The following is an 18,536-nucleotide window of genomic DNA, read 5'->3' as shown; positions in this document are numbered from 1 at the left end:
ACTCAACCAGCTGTGCCACAGTACCATACTGCAAAATAGTACCTTTACAGCATTATGACATCCATCATGGATGTACTGTAGTTCCCCTTAAGGTAAAATCCTGCCAAATAAGATTAGGTTTGTTTGAAGCATGAGTAGGTAGGTGCTTAGAGAAGGGAACACTAGTATTTTGGCATCAAAAAAATGAAAATGCAGTTTACTTCTAACTACAGTTACGGTTGGTTTGAATTACAGGGGAATTGTGGTGGGGTCTGACCCTTCTGATTAATACTTGGACCTAACCCTCCCAAAAAGGGTAAAAACTTTTGTTTGTGTAACTTTAGGCAAAATTAGAAACTAGCTCATGTTAGCATTCATCAATATGCAGTTGACAATGTAATTCAGAAATTTAGAAAGCAATAAAGTGTATTGAATAAGCCAGATATCTACTTACATTAACATACAGTGCTTTCTCTGGCTTATGCAACTGTAACCATAATGAAGACTCGACCAATAGTGGGAGTGAAGGCAGGCAGATGAGACAAGAAATTGTGTGGTCCACCTTAGGGGTGTCTGAAATCAAATACAATTTCAGACACCCCTAAAGTGGACCATACGATTTCTCGTCTCTTCTGCCTGCCTTCACTCCCACTATTGGTCGCCTACACTTGCATTATATGAAAACCTAGGTGAACAGGGAGACATTTGTCTAACAGTTTTCTCTCCAAATCACACCTTTACTGTGCAGGATCTTATTGGAGCTTACTCTACTGCAGATAAAAGCAAGTGGCAGATAGGAGCGAGTGGCAGCCGCCCAACAAACTGCTAATGGAAAGCACACAAAGTGAGATATGTTTCACACCTGACTTTATAATGGCACTGCTATTATACTTTGCTTAGGTTCTACATAATTTGTCATAATAAGGTAGAAAGAACTCAAGAGCTGTGACAGTTTTTAGGTTTTGAAGGCAGATAGTGTCAAAACAGTGTGGATGAGAAGTGTGCAGTAGTTATGGTCGTTATATTCAGATACTACATACATTTTCTATTTGTGTGTGCTGAGTGGGCTTGCAGTACATTAATGAAAGAGTTATAAATGTGAAGTTTCATGTAAAAGTGCTACTATTTTCAAATGTAAGTGTACAGGAAAGACACTTTCAGCCACCATCATGGATTTAACTTGGGCTAACCCTGAGGAGTAAGTAAGTACGTTTGAACTTCTGATGCTTGCCTGGTGTTAGAGACTATACTTTCAATTACAGTGTTTTTAAAGAGTGGTTTATCGAATGGCATCCTTACTTAATGGAAAACTTATGAACTTCTGATGCTTGCCTGATGTTAGAGACTATACTTTTAATTACAGTGTTTTAAAAGAGTGGTTTATCGAATGGCATCCTTACTTAATGGAAAACTTATGAACTTCTGATGTTAGAGACTATACTTTTAATTACAGTGTTTTAAAAGAGTGGTTTATTGAATGGCATCCTTACTTAATGGAAAACTTATGAACTTCTGATGTTAGAGACTATACTTTTAATTACAGTGTTTTAAAAGAGTGGTTTATCGAATGGCATCCTTACTTAATGGAAAACTTAAAAAAGAAATTATGTTTTCCATTTTTCAGTGCCAATCACTGTTGTATATTGATTGTAATCATGTTGGTTTTCACCATTTACCATACATATTATTGAGGAAAGATACAGGAAAGTTGGAGAAATCTATGTAGGGCAATGCTGGAGGCCACTGTTAAATGTGCATGAACTTCAAATCTCAGACAGAATAGAATCAGAAACCGCCTTGCTACTACATTTGGCCGCGTGGGCATGGAATTACACAGTCCTTTGCTGCATCAAAAAATGCTGAAACAGTGGAAATGTGGTCACATGAGGTTAAATGAAAGTTGTGTGCAAAAGATGAACACACATCTGTCATGGTATAGGGGTGCATAAGTGACTTCAGTATCTGTGAAGGTACCACTGACACACAGTATATTGGGGTTTTAGAGAGAAATAGGCTGCTATCAAGGCAATATTGTTTTCCTAATTCTGCAAGCACTACAACAGCAAGATTTCATCATGAAGAGAAGTATCAGGCAACCATGAACTGTTGATCAGCAGAGGCCTTGTATCAAGCAAATAAATTCCACAATTAGTATCTTGAACAGTAATTACAACAAGTTCCAAACTGCAGTAAAGATGTGTAATTAATAGGAAAAGTGATTTAAGACAGTGGTAAACATGCCTTTGTCCTAACTTTGAGTGTGTTGCAGATAATACATTTAAAATTTGTTTACAAAATGCAAATCTCATTTCCAGAAAATTTGGGACACTTTAAAAATGCCATAAAAACTATGAACTGTATTTTGTTAATTCACAAACGTTCATTTAACTGATAAAAGTACAAAGAAAGAATTTCCGCCTTTTCACTGACAAACCTAATTGTCTTTTGTAAACATTTGTAAATGTAAACATTTTGTGAGGACCCAAAGTCAACCGAAAGATTGTACATGCCAAAAATGAAAAAGACCATACTGTTTACACGGTATGGGTGATAATGTAGAATTGACGCGGAGGCTTCGTATTTTTCCAGGAACTCCAAGTCTATTTCAGCAGGACGATGCCAGGGCTCATACTGCATGAGTTACACCAGCGTGGCTTTGTAGACATAGAGTGTGTACACTTTACTGGCCTGCCTGCAGTCCAGATCTGTCTCCTACTGAAAACCTATGGCACATCATGAAGCAGAGACACAGACAAAGCAACCACAGACTGTTAAGCAGCTTAAATTCTGTAAACACAACACAAAGAACAGCCAAAACAGACAGGAGAATGGATAGAAATTCCACCTGTAAAACTGCAATAAATTCCCAATTCCCAAACATAAATACATTCAATTCCCAAACAATTAAAAAGTATAATTAAAAGAATTATACATAAAGTGATGACACAGCGGTAAACATGCCTCTGTCCCAGCTTTTTATTTCAAAATATTCAATTTCATTTATTTCAATTTCAAAATTTGTTTATTTTAACAAATAAAATTAAATGTCATGCATTTAGGTTTGTCATGCATTAACAAATTACAAAATTCAGTTTTACTGGATTTTTAGAATGTGTTCCTATTTTTCTGGAAATTGGGGTTTGTACAGTTAAGTAATTTTTTCCCAACTTGTAAAACTGTGAAAATCTTTTTATTGCATCTTTGCCAGTCAAATAAAGGCTCAGGAGAATTACCAAATTACAGATTCTTATTTTTGTTACATTTTACAAATGTCCTGGAAATGGGATATGTACGACGGCGTATTAGGGCCACTGTAAAAAAAATAGTTATGTTTTGATTTCGAGAATAAAGTCGTATAAGTTTTAACTTCAAGAATAAAGTCGAAATTATTTTGAGATTAAAGTTGAAATGATTATGAAAATAAAGTCAAAATATTATGGTCAAAGAGTGAGCAGCCTTCGTAGGCTTGTCAGTTCAGAGAAGCACGGGTCTCAGTACCTGGATCGGCACGCAGCCACTGAGGGCAGCCTCCAATTCACGTTTCTGTGGCTATCCAGTAACCCGCGATTATTATTTCTGGGTCGTTGTTTGTATTGTACTCTTCTATCCACATGACAGTCTAAATAAACACAGTTTATTGCAAAGCTGTTTCAGCGTCCTTACGCTAGTAACAAACTGGTGCTGATGCGCCAGGAGATTGGGGATTTCTTTATTTGTGAAACAGATACGAAAGTATAACTTTACCAAATCATCCCTCATTTTAACAAAAAAAGGTTGCTATGGCAACAATATTTCAACTTTAATCTTGAAATCATTTCGACTTCAAAGAAAAATATTTTTTTAAGTTTTGATTTCGAGATTAAAGTGTCCCTAATACACCGTCATAGATATGTATATCCCTTACCTTTTTTCTTTTTGCCTGACTGGATTTTGAATTATTTTAGCACTGTCCACATATTCTGATTTCAAAAGCTTACTTTTGTCTTTGTTAAGCTTTTGCCTTTACATGGGAAAACCCAATTGCGTCAAAGATTCAACCAAGTGGGTGATTGTTTAAGGCTATGCTGAAGAATTCTAAGGCACTCTTTCTACAACTGACAATGGTATTTGATTTGAGATGCAGTCACAAGGATCAATCAGAAGAGAGGCAGGTGCTGAGCTGTAAACACACACCTTTTCAAGCAGGGAAGACTAACCATTGGGGAGCAGATTCAGAGCTGATCTGATGTAGTAAGTCAGATAAAGGTGTTCTACATCACATCACAATCATCAAACCATGTCTATATGGACCTTTTCGTACAAAGACAGTCATATATACAGTATATATACCATATAGAAGCACAATTACTGACTATACCATCTGTTTTTCTACATACTTTTTAGCCTGCTTTCACCCTGTTCTTCAATAATCAGGACCCCCACAGGACCACTACAGAGTAGGTATTATTTGGGTGGTGGATCATTCTCAGCACTGCAGTGACACTGACATGGTGGTGGTGTGTTAGTGTGTGTTGTGCTGGTATGAGTGGATAAGACAGCAATGCTGATGGAGTTTTTAAACACTAGTCCACCACTAGTCCTAGAATAGTCCACGAACCAAAAATATCCAGTGACCAGTGATGAAGGTCTAGAAGATGACCAACTCAAACAGCAGCAATAGATGAGCGATCGTCTCTGACTTTGCGTCTACAAGGTGGACCAACTAGGTAGGAGTGTCTAATAGAGTGGACAGTAAGTGAACACGATATTTAAAAACTCCAGCAGCGCTGCTGTGTCTGATCCACTCATACCAGCACAACACACACTAACACACCACCACCACCACCATGTCAGTGTCACTGCAGTTCACAAAGTGCTTCTACAGGGGTTGGACAATGAAACTGAAACACCTGGTTTTAGACCACAATAATTTATTAGTATGGTGTAGGGCCTCCTTTTGCGGCCAATACAGCGTCAATTCATCTTGGAAATGACATATACAAGTCCTGCACAGTGGTCAGAGGGATTTTAAGCCATTCTTCTTGCAGGATAGTGGCCAGGTCACTACGTGATGCTGGTGGAGGAAAACGTTTCCTGACTCGCTTCTCCAAAACAAAGTGGTTCAATAATATTTAGATCTGGTGACTGTGCAGGCCATGGGAGATGTTTAACTTCACTTTCATGTTCATCAAACCAATCTTTCACCAGTCTTGCTGTGTGTATTGGTGCATTGTCATCCTGATACACGGCACCGCCTTCAGGATACAATGTTTGAACCATTGGATGCACATGGTCCTCCAGAATGGTTCGGTAGTCCTTGGCAGTGACGCGCCCATCTAGCACAAGTATTGGGCCAAGGGAATGCCATAATATGGCAGCCCAAACCATCACTGATCCACCCCCATGCTTCACTCGGTCACAGATGCGCCAGCAAGACGTGCACCAACAATTTGTCCTCTTTTGAACTCTGGTATGTCACCCATAATGTTGTGTGCATTGCAATATTTTGAGCAAAACTGTGCTCTTACCCTGCTAATTGAACCTTCACACTCTGCTCTTACTGGTGCAATGTGCAATTAATGAAGATTGGCCACCAGACTGGTCCAATTTAGCCATGAAACCTCCCACACTAAAATGACAGGTGTTTCAGTTTCATTGTCCAACCCCTGTATATGGTAAGTGGAGCTGATAAAATGGACAGTGAGTGTAGAAACAAGGAGATTGTTTTAATGTTATGGCTGATCAGTGTATATATGAGTATATAACTGTCATATTAAGTAAAAGTCAGGCCCTTTAATTTCAACATTTATTATAGACAAAATGTTTTAGACCATTCTTTATATACATGTATAATAACTTCAGTTATAATAACCAAGTTCTGTTTTGCTTTTTACACATCTCATTTGTGCTTAATTTAAGGTCTATTTATGGTGACATTCACCATCTTAAATACAAAAAGAAGCTGCAGGGTGCTCCCACTTTAAAATCTGTGGGATACTTTGCCTGCCAAGCAAATCATTCAAGAGAAAGAGCATTCACATTACTGTCCATCATTATGTTACAAAAACAAGAGTGCAACTGCTGCTACATTATACACATTGAAATACAGATCCCAGTATTATACAGTCATCAGTGTACAGAAAGCAGATGGTGCAAATAGGCTGTGTGATGATGTGTACAGGAAAGAAAGAAACTGAAACACTGGATATTTGTATTTTCCTCGACAGGCACATTCAACCCTATTTCAAATACTGAAGTTTGTACTGATTGATACTGATTCTGGTCTCCATCCACTCTATCCACTAGGTAATACCCCCCCTAGTGTTTTTAATGTCTGGTCTCTGAAATTGAACGATCATGCACATATGCTTACACACATACACCATAGTCAGCAGCAATTTTTAAGTTTGGACCAAAGATTTGTACGGGGAACCACTGGGATTGAAAACGTCTTTCACACATGACCATGTGAGTCAATTGGGTCTGACACCCTAAGATACCATCTATTTAATAATAATAATCAATAAATAAATATATATTTGTTTGGTTATATATGCAGTGTTTGTGAAGGGCCTGTGTCACCTCAATCATGGCTCATCTACTGCAAAAAATTGGCAAGCCGGCAATCGCTGACACATAAGACCTGCTCAATTTCAGTCTTAAAAGCTCTGAATACCCGTCACTATTCTTTATATACAGAATGCACTATAGTGCAAGATAGAAGAAATGCAATTGGTAATAGCTACAAAGACAGTTCAATCAAAGAACACAAACAAACAGCTTTAGTGTTTAAGTTAGCTGTACTGAAATGTAATGAAAGTAGGAGTTTGAGAGAAAGCTATGAATTATTTTACAAAAACAAATGCGACCTTATAAAGGGATGTTAAAGCATGCGGGGTGTGTATGTAATATCACAAAAAATCATAGACATTCTAAAGGCATGAACTAAGAAAAAGCTAAATCCAACTGCTATAGATTTCAAAATGTCTAAATTGTTCATTTCTCATCCGACCTTTTACATCAACTGCTCTTTAGCTTAAATAACCACAATATCCAGAAATCACACATGCACACACACATACACACTTCAAATTTAATTGCAAGTAGTCTACCACTGTATTTATGTGTTGAGGAAATGAGCATGGTCTAAAACAGCATCTGACATTTTGAAAATCCCATAAAAGCTGCTACTTAGATGTAATCCTGAGCCCTTTGCCTTATTGTTTTTTTTATTTCCCTGTTACTGTACTCTGTATTCTCTAAGGAGATGCGCAATGAGTGGTTGAAGCAGACAAAGCCAAAGAAAGACATGAAAAATAAAAGAGGAAGATAAACTTCTAAAACTGATAAAATACTTTAACAGCAAACAGAACACTGAACCATGATAGAAAGGGGACTGAAATGAGGGAAAATAAATCGGCATATTTCTATAAAATTACCTGTAATTAAGTGTAGTCATACTAAGGGTCACACAAAGCATACTGAACTACTGCAAACATTAAAAACACCTGCTGAAATTAAAGCCATGATTAAAGGGACACAGATTACCCACCAGCCTCTCAACAGTATCTTAATTGTGTGTGTGTACACATGTGCGCAAGATGGAATATGTAGGAAAACTGTAGATTTAAAAAGTCTATGCACCACTTTTAAAAAAATCTGACCAAGATAAATCGTTTAAGATTTCCACCTTTAATGTGACCTGTAATTTGTGCAATTCCAGTAAAAACAAACTGAAACCATTTATATTAACTATATACATATATATTAAAACCTAATATATATATATAAACACCTAAAACAATGTGTTGCAAGTGTGCTTGCCCTCTTATAATTTCGGACTGTGGCTGTGTTCAGAATTAACCGATCACATTTAAACTGATGTCAAATAGTAATTAGTGACATCTGCCATCAATTAAAGTGAGTCTGATTAAACCCAATTAAAGTTCAGCTGTTCTAGTAAGATTTTCCTGAAATGTCCCTTGTTGCATCTAAAAGCAAAAGTCATGGTCTGCAAAGAACTTACAAAGTATCAAACGTATCTCTGTTGGAAATTATCAGTCAGATGATGGGTACAAAATATTTCCAAGGCATTACATATACCATGGAGCACAGTGAAGACGACCATCAACAAGTGGCACAACAGTGACATTACTAAAAACTGGATGTCCATCAAAAAATGATAAAAATACAAGAAGAAAACTGGTCCAGGAAGCTGCCTGGAGGCCTACAGCAACATTAAATGAGCTGCAGGAATTTCTAGCAAGTACTGGTTGTGTACTTTTTATATGTCTGGGCTGTGGGGTAAAGCGGCCAGACAAACCCTTAAACCCAGCTATATTTTGTAAAAACCTATATCAGGTCTCCAAAACACATGTGAGAAAATGATGAGACGAATACCAAAAGTTATGTTTGGCGCAAATACAAACACTGCACATCACCAGAAGAACACCATACCCACTGTAAAGCATGGTGGTGGCAGCATTGTGTTTTGGGTCTGTTTTTCTTTAGCTGGACCTGGCATTAGTCAAGGTTGAGGGAACTATGACCAGTTCTAACCCAAAGCATACCTCTTCAACAACAAAGGAATAGCTTCACCAGAGGAAGATTAAAGTTTTGGAATGGCCCAGCCAGCTTTAGAGTCCAGACCTGAATCTAATGTAAAAGCTGTGGGATGACCTGAAGAGGGCTGTGCACAGAAGCTGCCCTAACAATCTGACAGATTTGGAGCGCTTTTGCAAGGAAGAGTGGGCAAAGACAGGCAAATCAAGATGTGCCATGCTACCCAAAAAGACTAAATGCTGTTATAAACATTTTATTTTTGCTATAAAAGATTTCAATTTGTTTTTCACTTGAATAGTACAAATTATAGGTCACATTGAATGTAAATCATTTCAGAAGTTTTTCTCCTTTACTAAAATCCAATAATCATTCAAATCTGCAGACCCCCTTTTAAAAACAAACAAGTTAAAAATGAAAATCGGTTCACTGGTGTCCCACAGTGTCACTTTTGCACTATATGTATATATAGTACAGTACATGTATACCTTGCAGAGAACCTTATCAGACACAAAATCCAATTCCATAATTTATCACACCCAATAACCTAATTTATTTGAACAGTTAGACAGTCTATGCTTGATTTCAGCAGAATTCAGCCAACTTTTACAATAGCTTTCCCCAAGCAGCTATTATTAAAAACTAAACTAAAAACCTTGGGTCTTCAGGGGCATTACACACTCATCCATTTACTCAGTCATGTTTCGGAAGCTGGGAGGAAATTGGAGCACCCAGAGGGGACCCATCACCACACAGGAAGAAAGGGTAAACTCCACAGACCATGAAAACGCTGTGAATATATTTAACACATTTTTTAATTATGGGTAGAACTCTCTCTACAGACTGAAGCTGCCTCAATTACCAAGCCACATTTTGTTGTGATAAGTACTTTTCTCATTTGGATCAGCACAGCATTTTTGATTACAGACTTTTTTTGGGGAACTAAACTGTCAACTACTGTCCTTGCTTGTCCCACATTTTCCACTGCCTATTTCAACCTGCCTCATTGTTTGACAAACAGCTAGGTGCCTCATCTTGTTTTGATAAACCATAACCACTGGTGGCTCTCTGAAGCACTTTTAATGAAGCATAAACCAGGCTTAATTGTTTTTGAATGGTATACTTAATGTTTGTGGGTAAGCGTTTGAATAGGTGTAATCAAACTTATTCAACCCCCATTGCAAATTAGGTTTATTAAGAAAAGACATACAAACATTTATTTTGTTTGCCATAAACCAATCAAACAAGAACAATTTAAATAGTTCAACAACTAATATAACAAGTGGTTTATCCAATTCAACTAAAATGCCATTTTAACCCTTTATGCATGAATTATAACAACTTGAATCAAGTTTTTTTTTCCCTAAATGGTTTATTTTTCCTTTTAGGCTGATGAAATTATTAAATTATTTATCAAATTTAATCAGTTAAGAGTTATTCATGTATCCACTTAGGTGGACAGCATGCATCTGAGTTTCACTGAGAGTGACATTTCATTAACAGCCCAATTAATAAATCAATACTTTTTTATTGTAATAAATAAAGTAAAATAGAATTTGTTGTACATCATTAAAAAATTCTATCATGTATTAGCATGTACTGGACTGGCTATGAAAAAAAACAGTCCACTGCCCTGTAAAAACATAGTCCCAATTTTACTGATTTGTATTACTTGTAATTCTATTTATGATAAAGCAGCCAGGCCACAAACGCACAAGACACTGCAAGCAGATATACTTGGTTTTTCTATGCATGGAGCATCATGGCATCTTTTGCTTTCGTGAGCTGAGGCCAGAGGTTTCCAGGCCCAAATCTGATTTCCGGAAGTGCTTTGGACACTGCTCTAACCCTAACCCTAACCCTAACCCTAAGGTGTCTCCACAAAACCAGTGTTAATTCACGCATGAGCCACAGATTAGTTGAAATGCATAAGATACTTTTTTTTCTCCAAACCAGACACTTGGACGTACGTATCATTTGTTTTTGCGCTTATGGGGATACCTCAAGATGCACTGATCCATGTTAAAAGAAGAAATAAATGCCTTGCACAAACAATTACTAAGTACTAAAGACTCTAGTCATGAAGGAGTTGAACAATTTAGAAACTGCAGTACATCATTAAAAGTGGCATTTTGTTATGAATTTGGAGAGACTATGTATTATATTTATTGTGTTGAGCTACTTAAATTGTTCTTGTCTATTGGTTAATTGCAAACAGCTAAAAGGTTGTAAAGTTAACATTATTAATAATAACCTAATACATTTGTAATAGTGGTTGAATAATTTTGATTGAAACTATATGTGTGCAGGCAGTATATTGCCACAGAAACCATGCTGCAGCAGCATAAGAGAATCTCATCCTGAGCATAAAAAAGGGACTAAAACAGGAACAATAATAAGTTAAATATCACATAAATGTGGAGAGAAGTCTATCTGCAGTCAGTTACAATTGTGAAAGGGCTTCATCTCCCTCTCTTCATTGTTGTCCATATGTCCCTCCTCTCCACTTGAATACATTCAATTAGCTTGGAGAGTCTCAGTTCTCCAAACAGACTGCATTTTTTCTAATTTAGTGACCTCCATCATGTGTGACGCGTTAGTCTGTGGCTTAGTCCTGGAGGAGGTCAATGCTTAAGGTAAAGGTCAGATGCATGTAGCAGGCTGTGCTACTGGCTGCTGTTTGCGGTTACGCAGCCCTCCTGTTTTCTCCTTATAGCCCACACACATCTGTTGAGACACATCCACCAGCGCACTTGCTACTGCCAGACCTGAGAAAAGCAAGAGAAAAAAAAGATGCAGAATACATTTACAGCATGCTTAGCAAAAAAATAATAAATCAGCTCTTAGGGACTACACAGACACCATTACCTGACTGTCCTGGAGTTGGGACACCATCAGGGCCTCTGGGTAATCTGATGAAAATGGACAGCACTGCTGCTTTATTCCCAAAACAAGGTTCCAAAGCTATAGGCTTTGGCACCGCCTGCAGACACAGACAAGAGTGGTTATTGAATATATTTCCTATTCCTATAACCTATACACAAAAAAGTGTGTGTATACATTTTCACACCATCAATTTAACATTTATATTTACAGTGGATTCATAAGGTATTCAAACCCCTTGACTTTGGGCACACCCATTTTGCAGCATGCACTTTTGCCTGAATGGGCACAAATTTCCACAGACATACTTCAAAGTCTTGACTAACATGCTCATGATCGGGTGTCCAAATACTCATTAGTTGAACAAAAGCTATCCACTTGATGTAATGCAGGGGAAAAAGGTATGTAATTAACCATACCCAAAGAGCAGGGTTAACTATACGATCTCTTAAACTATTGTAGGTTAACAGGCATAAGTGATTTAATCAGGACTAAAAGCACATGTGGCTCTCAGGTGGCACATGGCCCACTACTGCTGGGATGCAGGATTTGAATCCCCAGCGGTGCTATCAGCCGGTTAAGAGTCTGTATACAGACATAACTGGCTATGTCGGAGGGGAGGGAGGAATGGCCAAGGCCTTGTGATGGATTGGCTTCTTCCATGGAGTGTTACTGCATTGCGCCTAACAATTCCAGGGAAGCCAGACTCTGGGTGGGTGGGTGAGAAACCATGTGCATTTCATTTCGTTGTTATGATTTACTAATGCTTTATCCTGGTCAAACATGTGAAAGTCTCTCCCACAGCATGTACACTTTTACTTTTATTCGGAGGGAGAGAGAGTAAATGAGAAAACCCATCAAAGAATGAAATTATAGCATCAGAGGAGGTGCATCTAAATAAAAAACCTGTGTGTGTATCAATTCTGTTTGGACATGGGGAATTATCTAAAGCAACCAGACTGAGCAAGCAAAACACTGATTCTGTTTAATTAACCCTATATAAATTTGTGATTGGCAGGGAGAGAAAGGTAAAGGGATGGAAAAAGAGAAAGAGAGAGAGCATTAAGATACAGCTTGGTATAAGGAGTTGTCTGGAATTACATACCAATGTCATGTTTTTGGAATGGGATGCCCAACAGGTTAATGGTCACGCATTTACACAGTGTATGTCATTTGTGGTTTGGGATGGATGAAGCCTGATAAGGCTATGGGTGTGTTCGAAAACCTAGTGAGCTCTCTACATAGACAGCATTTTACGTCATCCTATGCGCGCTCCTGAGAAGTAGGCTGTTCGATTTCCTAGATGCCTTAAAATGCTGTCTACTAAGTCACCTTAAATGAACGGTATTTTGACAGAATAACGAGGGAGCATCCGATGCTGCCATAACGGTGAAGGCAATCCCAGCATTCAGTGCGGCACAACTTTTCTCACAGGAAAAATAAAAAATATGGCAGACGGTGCGGAGAAACGAACAGAGTTTGTTATTGATTTTTAATTTGTATAAACTTGCACAAGTGTCATTTATTTGCAAATTCGGGCTTGTCAGCGAATTTAACCATTTTCGGTACACTGAGGGAGATGTTAGTTGACATGCTAGCGCATTGTGCCACCTCATCTCATTGGTTTGAATGGCATGAGGCTAACTGTGTTATCTTAGTAAGCAAAAACTGATGGAATCGCTGTCTAAGTAGTGCGTTAGAATAACCTGCCTTATAAGGCAATGACTTATTAGAATCCTCTCTACTTAGGCAGCTGCCTATTTAGGCAGTAAGACAGCAAGGCAGCTCACTAGGTTTTGAACACACCCAATGAAATGCATTATTAAACAGTAGTAAAGATTACCTACTTTTCCCATATTCTTGTTACTAGTGCCTGCTTACTACCCACCTCTAGTTTGAAGGTAAGCCAAGAACGCCCACTGCTTTGTGACATTTATTTTGGTCTTATGAGGATCACATCACAAACTTAACTTGACAGTCCAACTAATGCTTAGCCAAAGAGGTACACACAGTCTGCCCCACTTTGTAAAGATAATTTGTCTCTGCTGCTGGCATTAAATATAGCTGTCCTCCTATTCCCTGATACTACATTAATAATTACACCGTGTGAGCTGGAGAATAACAAAACTGACATTTATTTGCATTATGTTTTTGCAAACAGCTGGTGTGTCACTGCAAAACAAACACTGGCACAATTTAGGAAATATCTTGAGAACAAAATGAAACAAGGCGCAAATTACACTGTCAAACACTACATGACATCTAGTGAAAACTTCAAAATGTGAAATTTAATGCCTACTTAAAAACTGTGATGTGAGAATATAGAAATTACATACAAGAGAAACTGTTTAAAAAAAGAACTAAATTCAACAGGAGGTTAAAAGCACAGCCTACGTTATGTAAATAATGTACTTTGATGAGTAAGTTTTTTTACAAACTGTTTAACCACAGTATAAGTATCTTAATAGCCTTTTTCTACGTGTATGTGTGAGAGGCTGTGATACAATGCCCCTAACCAGCCGCACTGCACAATAAATTAGCTTCGCTGCTTGTACTGCACACCAGGAAACCTGAGGCTGTTAGCGAGATGGTTGGCTGGCGTCTGTTTTCTAAAGACCAAACAAATGGAGGTTGGCAGGATCCCCTAGGTGAAATCCAGACCAAGCGTACTTGCCACCATGTACTAGCCAGCTGCTGAGTTGCACCCTGTGAACATTTAGGAAAGTGCTAGCACACCATATGGAGAAAAATATACACATCATATAAGTTTGTTGGGCATTTCACGGTAAAACCATGGGAATTATTATTATGTTGCCCACCTGCAACTATAACAGCTTTTCCAATGCAACCAAGGAAAGGTGATTTTTCTATCCTTGATGGTACACATGTATAAAATGCAGGAATGAATGTGTATTAACTAGGGAATTTAAGCTGACCAGACAAAACATCAAACGAATTGGGTTCATGCGCTCTGCAATAAAAAAGTTTAAGTAAATGTATGAGACACTGCATGTTCTTTACATGTGCATTTTTAAAACTGTCCCAACTTTTTTTTTTTTTTGCTTAATCAAAGGCAAATTTACCATAACCATAATAACCTATCCAATTACTGCTATACATTGGCAAGTTCAGGTAGGTATAGAACTAGGTATGACTTATCTGTTATATATTAAAATGACAGTAATACATTTACATTTTCAGCATTTAGCAGATTTTTTTCAGGGTTAAGGGCCTTGCTCAGGGACCCAACAGTGACTACTTGGTGGTGGCTGGGCTTGAACCGTCAACCTTCTGTTTAGCTGTGATGTGCAGCCATGTCGGTTGGAGCACTCTTTTCCCCCTGCATTGATATTGGTGATGTTTAAGAATTCTAACAACACTGCTGCACTTGATACCAGTACATTACACACTATGTGCTGAGAACCAGTCCACCAATCCTTCAGATTTTTTCTCTTGATTGATAAATAGGGTACAGAAAGGTAATAAAGGTTACAGAACAACAAATGGGCTACAAATAGTAATTGTAAACCCACAGTAATTGTAAACCCACAGTAATTGTAAACCAGTACATTACACACTATGTGCTGAGAACCAGTCCACCAATCCTTCAGATTTTTTCTCTTGATTAATAAATAGGGTACAGAAAGGTAATAAAGGTTACAGAGCAACAAATGGGCTACAAATAGTAATTGTAAACCCACATTAAATTATTTTTAGTTTAGGTAAGGTCTATAATAGCAGTGTCCATTGCAAAAAAATTTAAAGCGCTTTCGCTCCCTTGTAAAACTCTAGAACATATGTTAATTATCTTTTTACAGTCTTTATTGGATACATTTTTAGGCACATATAACCTTAATTAAACACTAACAGCAAATCTTATTGAGCAACCAACCAAACATTTACGTTTAATTATTTGGCAGACACTTGAATCCAAAGAGCCTGAAACCAATTAGAAAGACAGCTATATATAAGCAGTTGCTCAAGGGCTTAGCAACTTGAATATTTAGACTACATTTATCTAGAAAATACAAATGTAGTTATTATTACTATATAAATGTATGATATAAACCATATATTCTTTGCCATCTTCTAAGAAAACCCACAGTGTTTCAGTAAAACCAGGCAGGACAAACGCTAACAGATATGTTTACCCTTAAATATATTATTATTATATTATATAAAATAAGGTCAACAGGAAAAGAGCTAGCTGATTTGATAGAGAGGAGAAGGGTTAACATACCATGTGTGCTAAATATTAAGTGGATTTAGGAGCATTAAAGGTGGGTTTAAACTGATAATTGATGAGTGTGAAGCTCAAAACTGATGTGCTGACAAATGCCATCAGTACATATGCTCCACAAGTGGGCTGTGAGACAGAGAAGAAAGAAGATTTGAGTGAGTTAGATGAAGTGGTGAAGAGGGTAGGATGTAGCAAGTCTTTGGAGCTGAAGAGGAGGAACAGATTGAGGTTAAAGGTAGAAAACTGTGGTGTGAAATTCAGAGACAGGCGCTGGGTGGTGGTGAAGGAGAGTTAGACAACTAGACAATGACCTCAAAAGTTGTAAGAAAATCAGCTAGGTAGGTACTTGGTGTGACATCTGGACAGAGGAAGGAAAAGAGACTTGATGGCAGAATGATGACGTGCAGGAAAGTTTAAAAAGGAAGTGGTTGGAGAAAAAGAACTGATTTCCAAAGGGACAAAAATAGTAGACAGGAGTATAAGGAAATGTGGCAAATGTGGCAAAAGGCAAAGACAGAAGTTGGAAGGTGAAGGTGAAAAGAACATGTACCAATTGGCCAGACAGAGGAACCGAGCTGGAAGAATATACAGCAGGTTAAAACGATCAAGGATGCAACTGTGCTGACAAATGAGGAGAGTGTATTAGGAATGGGAAAGAATTTTTAAGGTGTATTTCTTTAGCAGCGTTCCGCTACAGTAGATCTAGAGAAATCTTATGATAGGGTGCTGAAAGAGGAGTAGTGGTATTGTTTGATCATGGGTGGCATAGAAGTATGTGAGGTTGGTGCAAAATATGTATGAGGACAGTGTGACAATGGAGGACAGTGCGACAGTGGTTAGATGTGCAGTAAAAATGATAGATGGGTTTAAGATGAAAGTGGGACTGCATTAAGGAACAGCTGAGTCTTTTCTTGTTTGCAATGGTCATGGACAGGCAAATGTTTAACGTTAGGCAGGAGTCTCCATGGAATATGATGTTAATGGATTGTATTTTTGTAGCTAATTGTAGCTAGAGTAGGAAGCAGGTTGAGGGGAGCCTCAAGAGATGGAAGTATGTGTTGAAAGGAAATGAAAGTTAGCAGGAGTACAACAGAGAACAAGTATGAAAGAAAGGGAGGGCGATAGAAAGATTAAGTTGCAAGGAGTTGATGTGATAAACAGTGAATTTAAACACCTGGGGTTGAGTGTACAAAGTAATGGAGAATGGGGTAGAGATTGTGGATGGCATAGTGATGTGATAGAAGGGTATCTGACAGAGTGAAGGGGAAAGTTTACAAGACAGTAGTGAGGCCTGCTATGTTATATGGCTTGAGGGTGGTGGAACTGACTAAAAGACATGAGTGAGAGCTAGAGGTGGCAGAGATGAGGATGGACGAGATTAGGAAGTAGTTTATTACAGGGGCTGCAGAGGTAGGATGTTTTGGAGACAAAGTTAAGAAAACGGAATTGAGATGGTTTGGGCATGTGCAAAGGAAGGATGAGAGTTATATAGAGAGAAAGGTGCTGAGGATAAAACGACCAAGCAAGAAGAGGTTTATGGATGCAGTAAATGAGGACATGCAGGTGGTTGGGGTGAGGAGGATGCTCAGGACAGGCAAGATGGAGACGAATTAAAGCAACACAAACAAAAAGCTTAAAGTAATGCGTTTAGCACCATGTGGACCCCTGCCACAAGATATTGAAAGAAGTTTGGCGAGTACTATTATTTTTAGGGCTGGCTCGATACAACTTTTTTATGTCAGATACCGATACTGCAAATTGAGTATCTGCCGATACCGATACCAATCCAATACCATCATTTCTCCTCTCAAACAACTAAGCAGTAATAATACATGTCTCAATGCACCATGGTTAAACTAGCTATCTAAATAACAATTCTCAGTCTGTGAAACAAATATTCTTAAGGATTAAATACAGAACCTACAACATCACACTTATGCAAAACTGCTGTTTTTATTTTCACTTTTACACACAGAACATTCAGCAGCATTTTTGGTTTCATTTACGTTCGAGCTGTTGTTCACGCGACACATCTCGTCTTACGGTTTGTCGTCCAAAGTGTCCACAATTGGAAGACGTGAATGTCAATCAAACGGGATGGACCAATAAGAATTGACACATGGTTGAGATTTTCCGTTAAAGTTCTGTCATGTTTTTAGATGATTAAACCCTGCTGGATTTTGAAGAGGACATCTGTGGCTAAATGGGAAACGGTGTAGTTTGTTTTATTTCATAACACTAATGGATTAATCATTGAGGATGTGAGAGATCTCCAAGCCGGGACAAGATAGGTTTTCTTTATCTCAGGTGAGTGATTTATCATTTATAAAGAGATTTTTATTGTGTTTAAACAGTGTTTTTAGATGTGGAAGTAGTAGATTATTTTTTTAAATGCTAAAAGTTTAAGTAGATCAGTGTGTTTTAATTTCTAAATGGCTGTTGCAGATGAGTTGTAGATCAGTGGCACATGTTAATGATGTCATCAAGATGCACCTTGTTACGGCAGCTGCCGAGTGAGCTGGCAATAAACAACACTGTTGGAACGTATCTTCATGTGTTATTTGCTTTACACACAAACAATGGCCTTATTTACATTAAGTGTAATTTATATTAAGTGTTATTTACATTAAGCAACAGTATCTGATCGGATTACACGTTTTTTTCCTTCCAATATACGATCCAGTGATTTGGGCCAATACAGAGTATCGGATCTGTACCAGCCCTAACTATTATTATTATTATTGTTATTATTATTGTTATTATTATTATTATTATTATTATTATTATTAATTATTATTATTATTATTATTATTATTATTATTATTATTATTATTATTATTATTATTATTATTATTATTATTATTATGATATGGTACTTCTGGTTCAAAGATATTAA

General features: G+C 37.6%; 1 protein-coding gene across 3 annotated transcripts in view; it reads right to left on the bottom strand.

Moving 5' to 3' along the window:
- Nucleotides 1–5,750: 5,750 nt before the first annotated feature.
- atrn (attractin) overlaps nucleotides 5,751–18,536 on the bottom strand; it is a 111,166-nt gene continuing 98,380 nt past the window's right edge. For all 3 annotated transcript variants that reach the window (XM_062996057.1, XM_062996056.1, XM_062996058.1), the window contains exons 28-29: nucleotides 11,386–11,500; nucleotides 5,751–11,285 (exon numbers count right to left, since the gene is read on the bottom strand). In XM_062996057.1, coding sequence (XP_062852127.1) covers nucleotides 11,161–11,285; nucleotides 11,386–11,500 — 240 coding nt within the window. In that variant the 3' untranslated portion in view covers nucleotides 5,751–11,160. The remainder of the gene's footprint in view (nucleotides 11,286–11,385; nucleotides 11,501–18,536) is intronic.

The sequence above is a fragment of the Trichomycterus rosablanca genome, chromosome 5, assembly GCF_030014385.1.
Source record: "Trichomycterus rosablanca isolate fTriRos1 chromosome 5, fTriRos1.hap1, whole genome shotgun sequence".
Classification (NCBI taxonomy): domain Eukaryota; kingdom Metazoa; phylum Chordata; class Actinopteri; order Siluriformes; family Trichomycteridae; genus Trichomycterus; species Trichomycterus rosablanca.
This window is presented reverse-complemented; position numbering and strand designations above follow the sequence as displayed.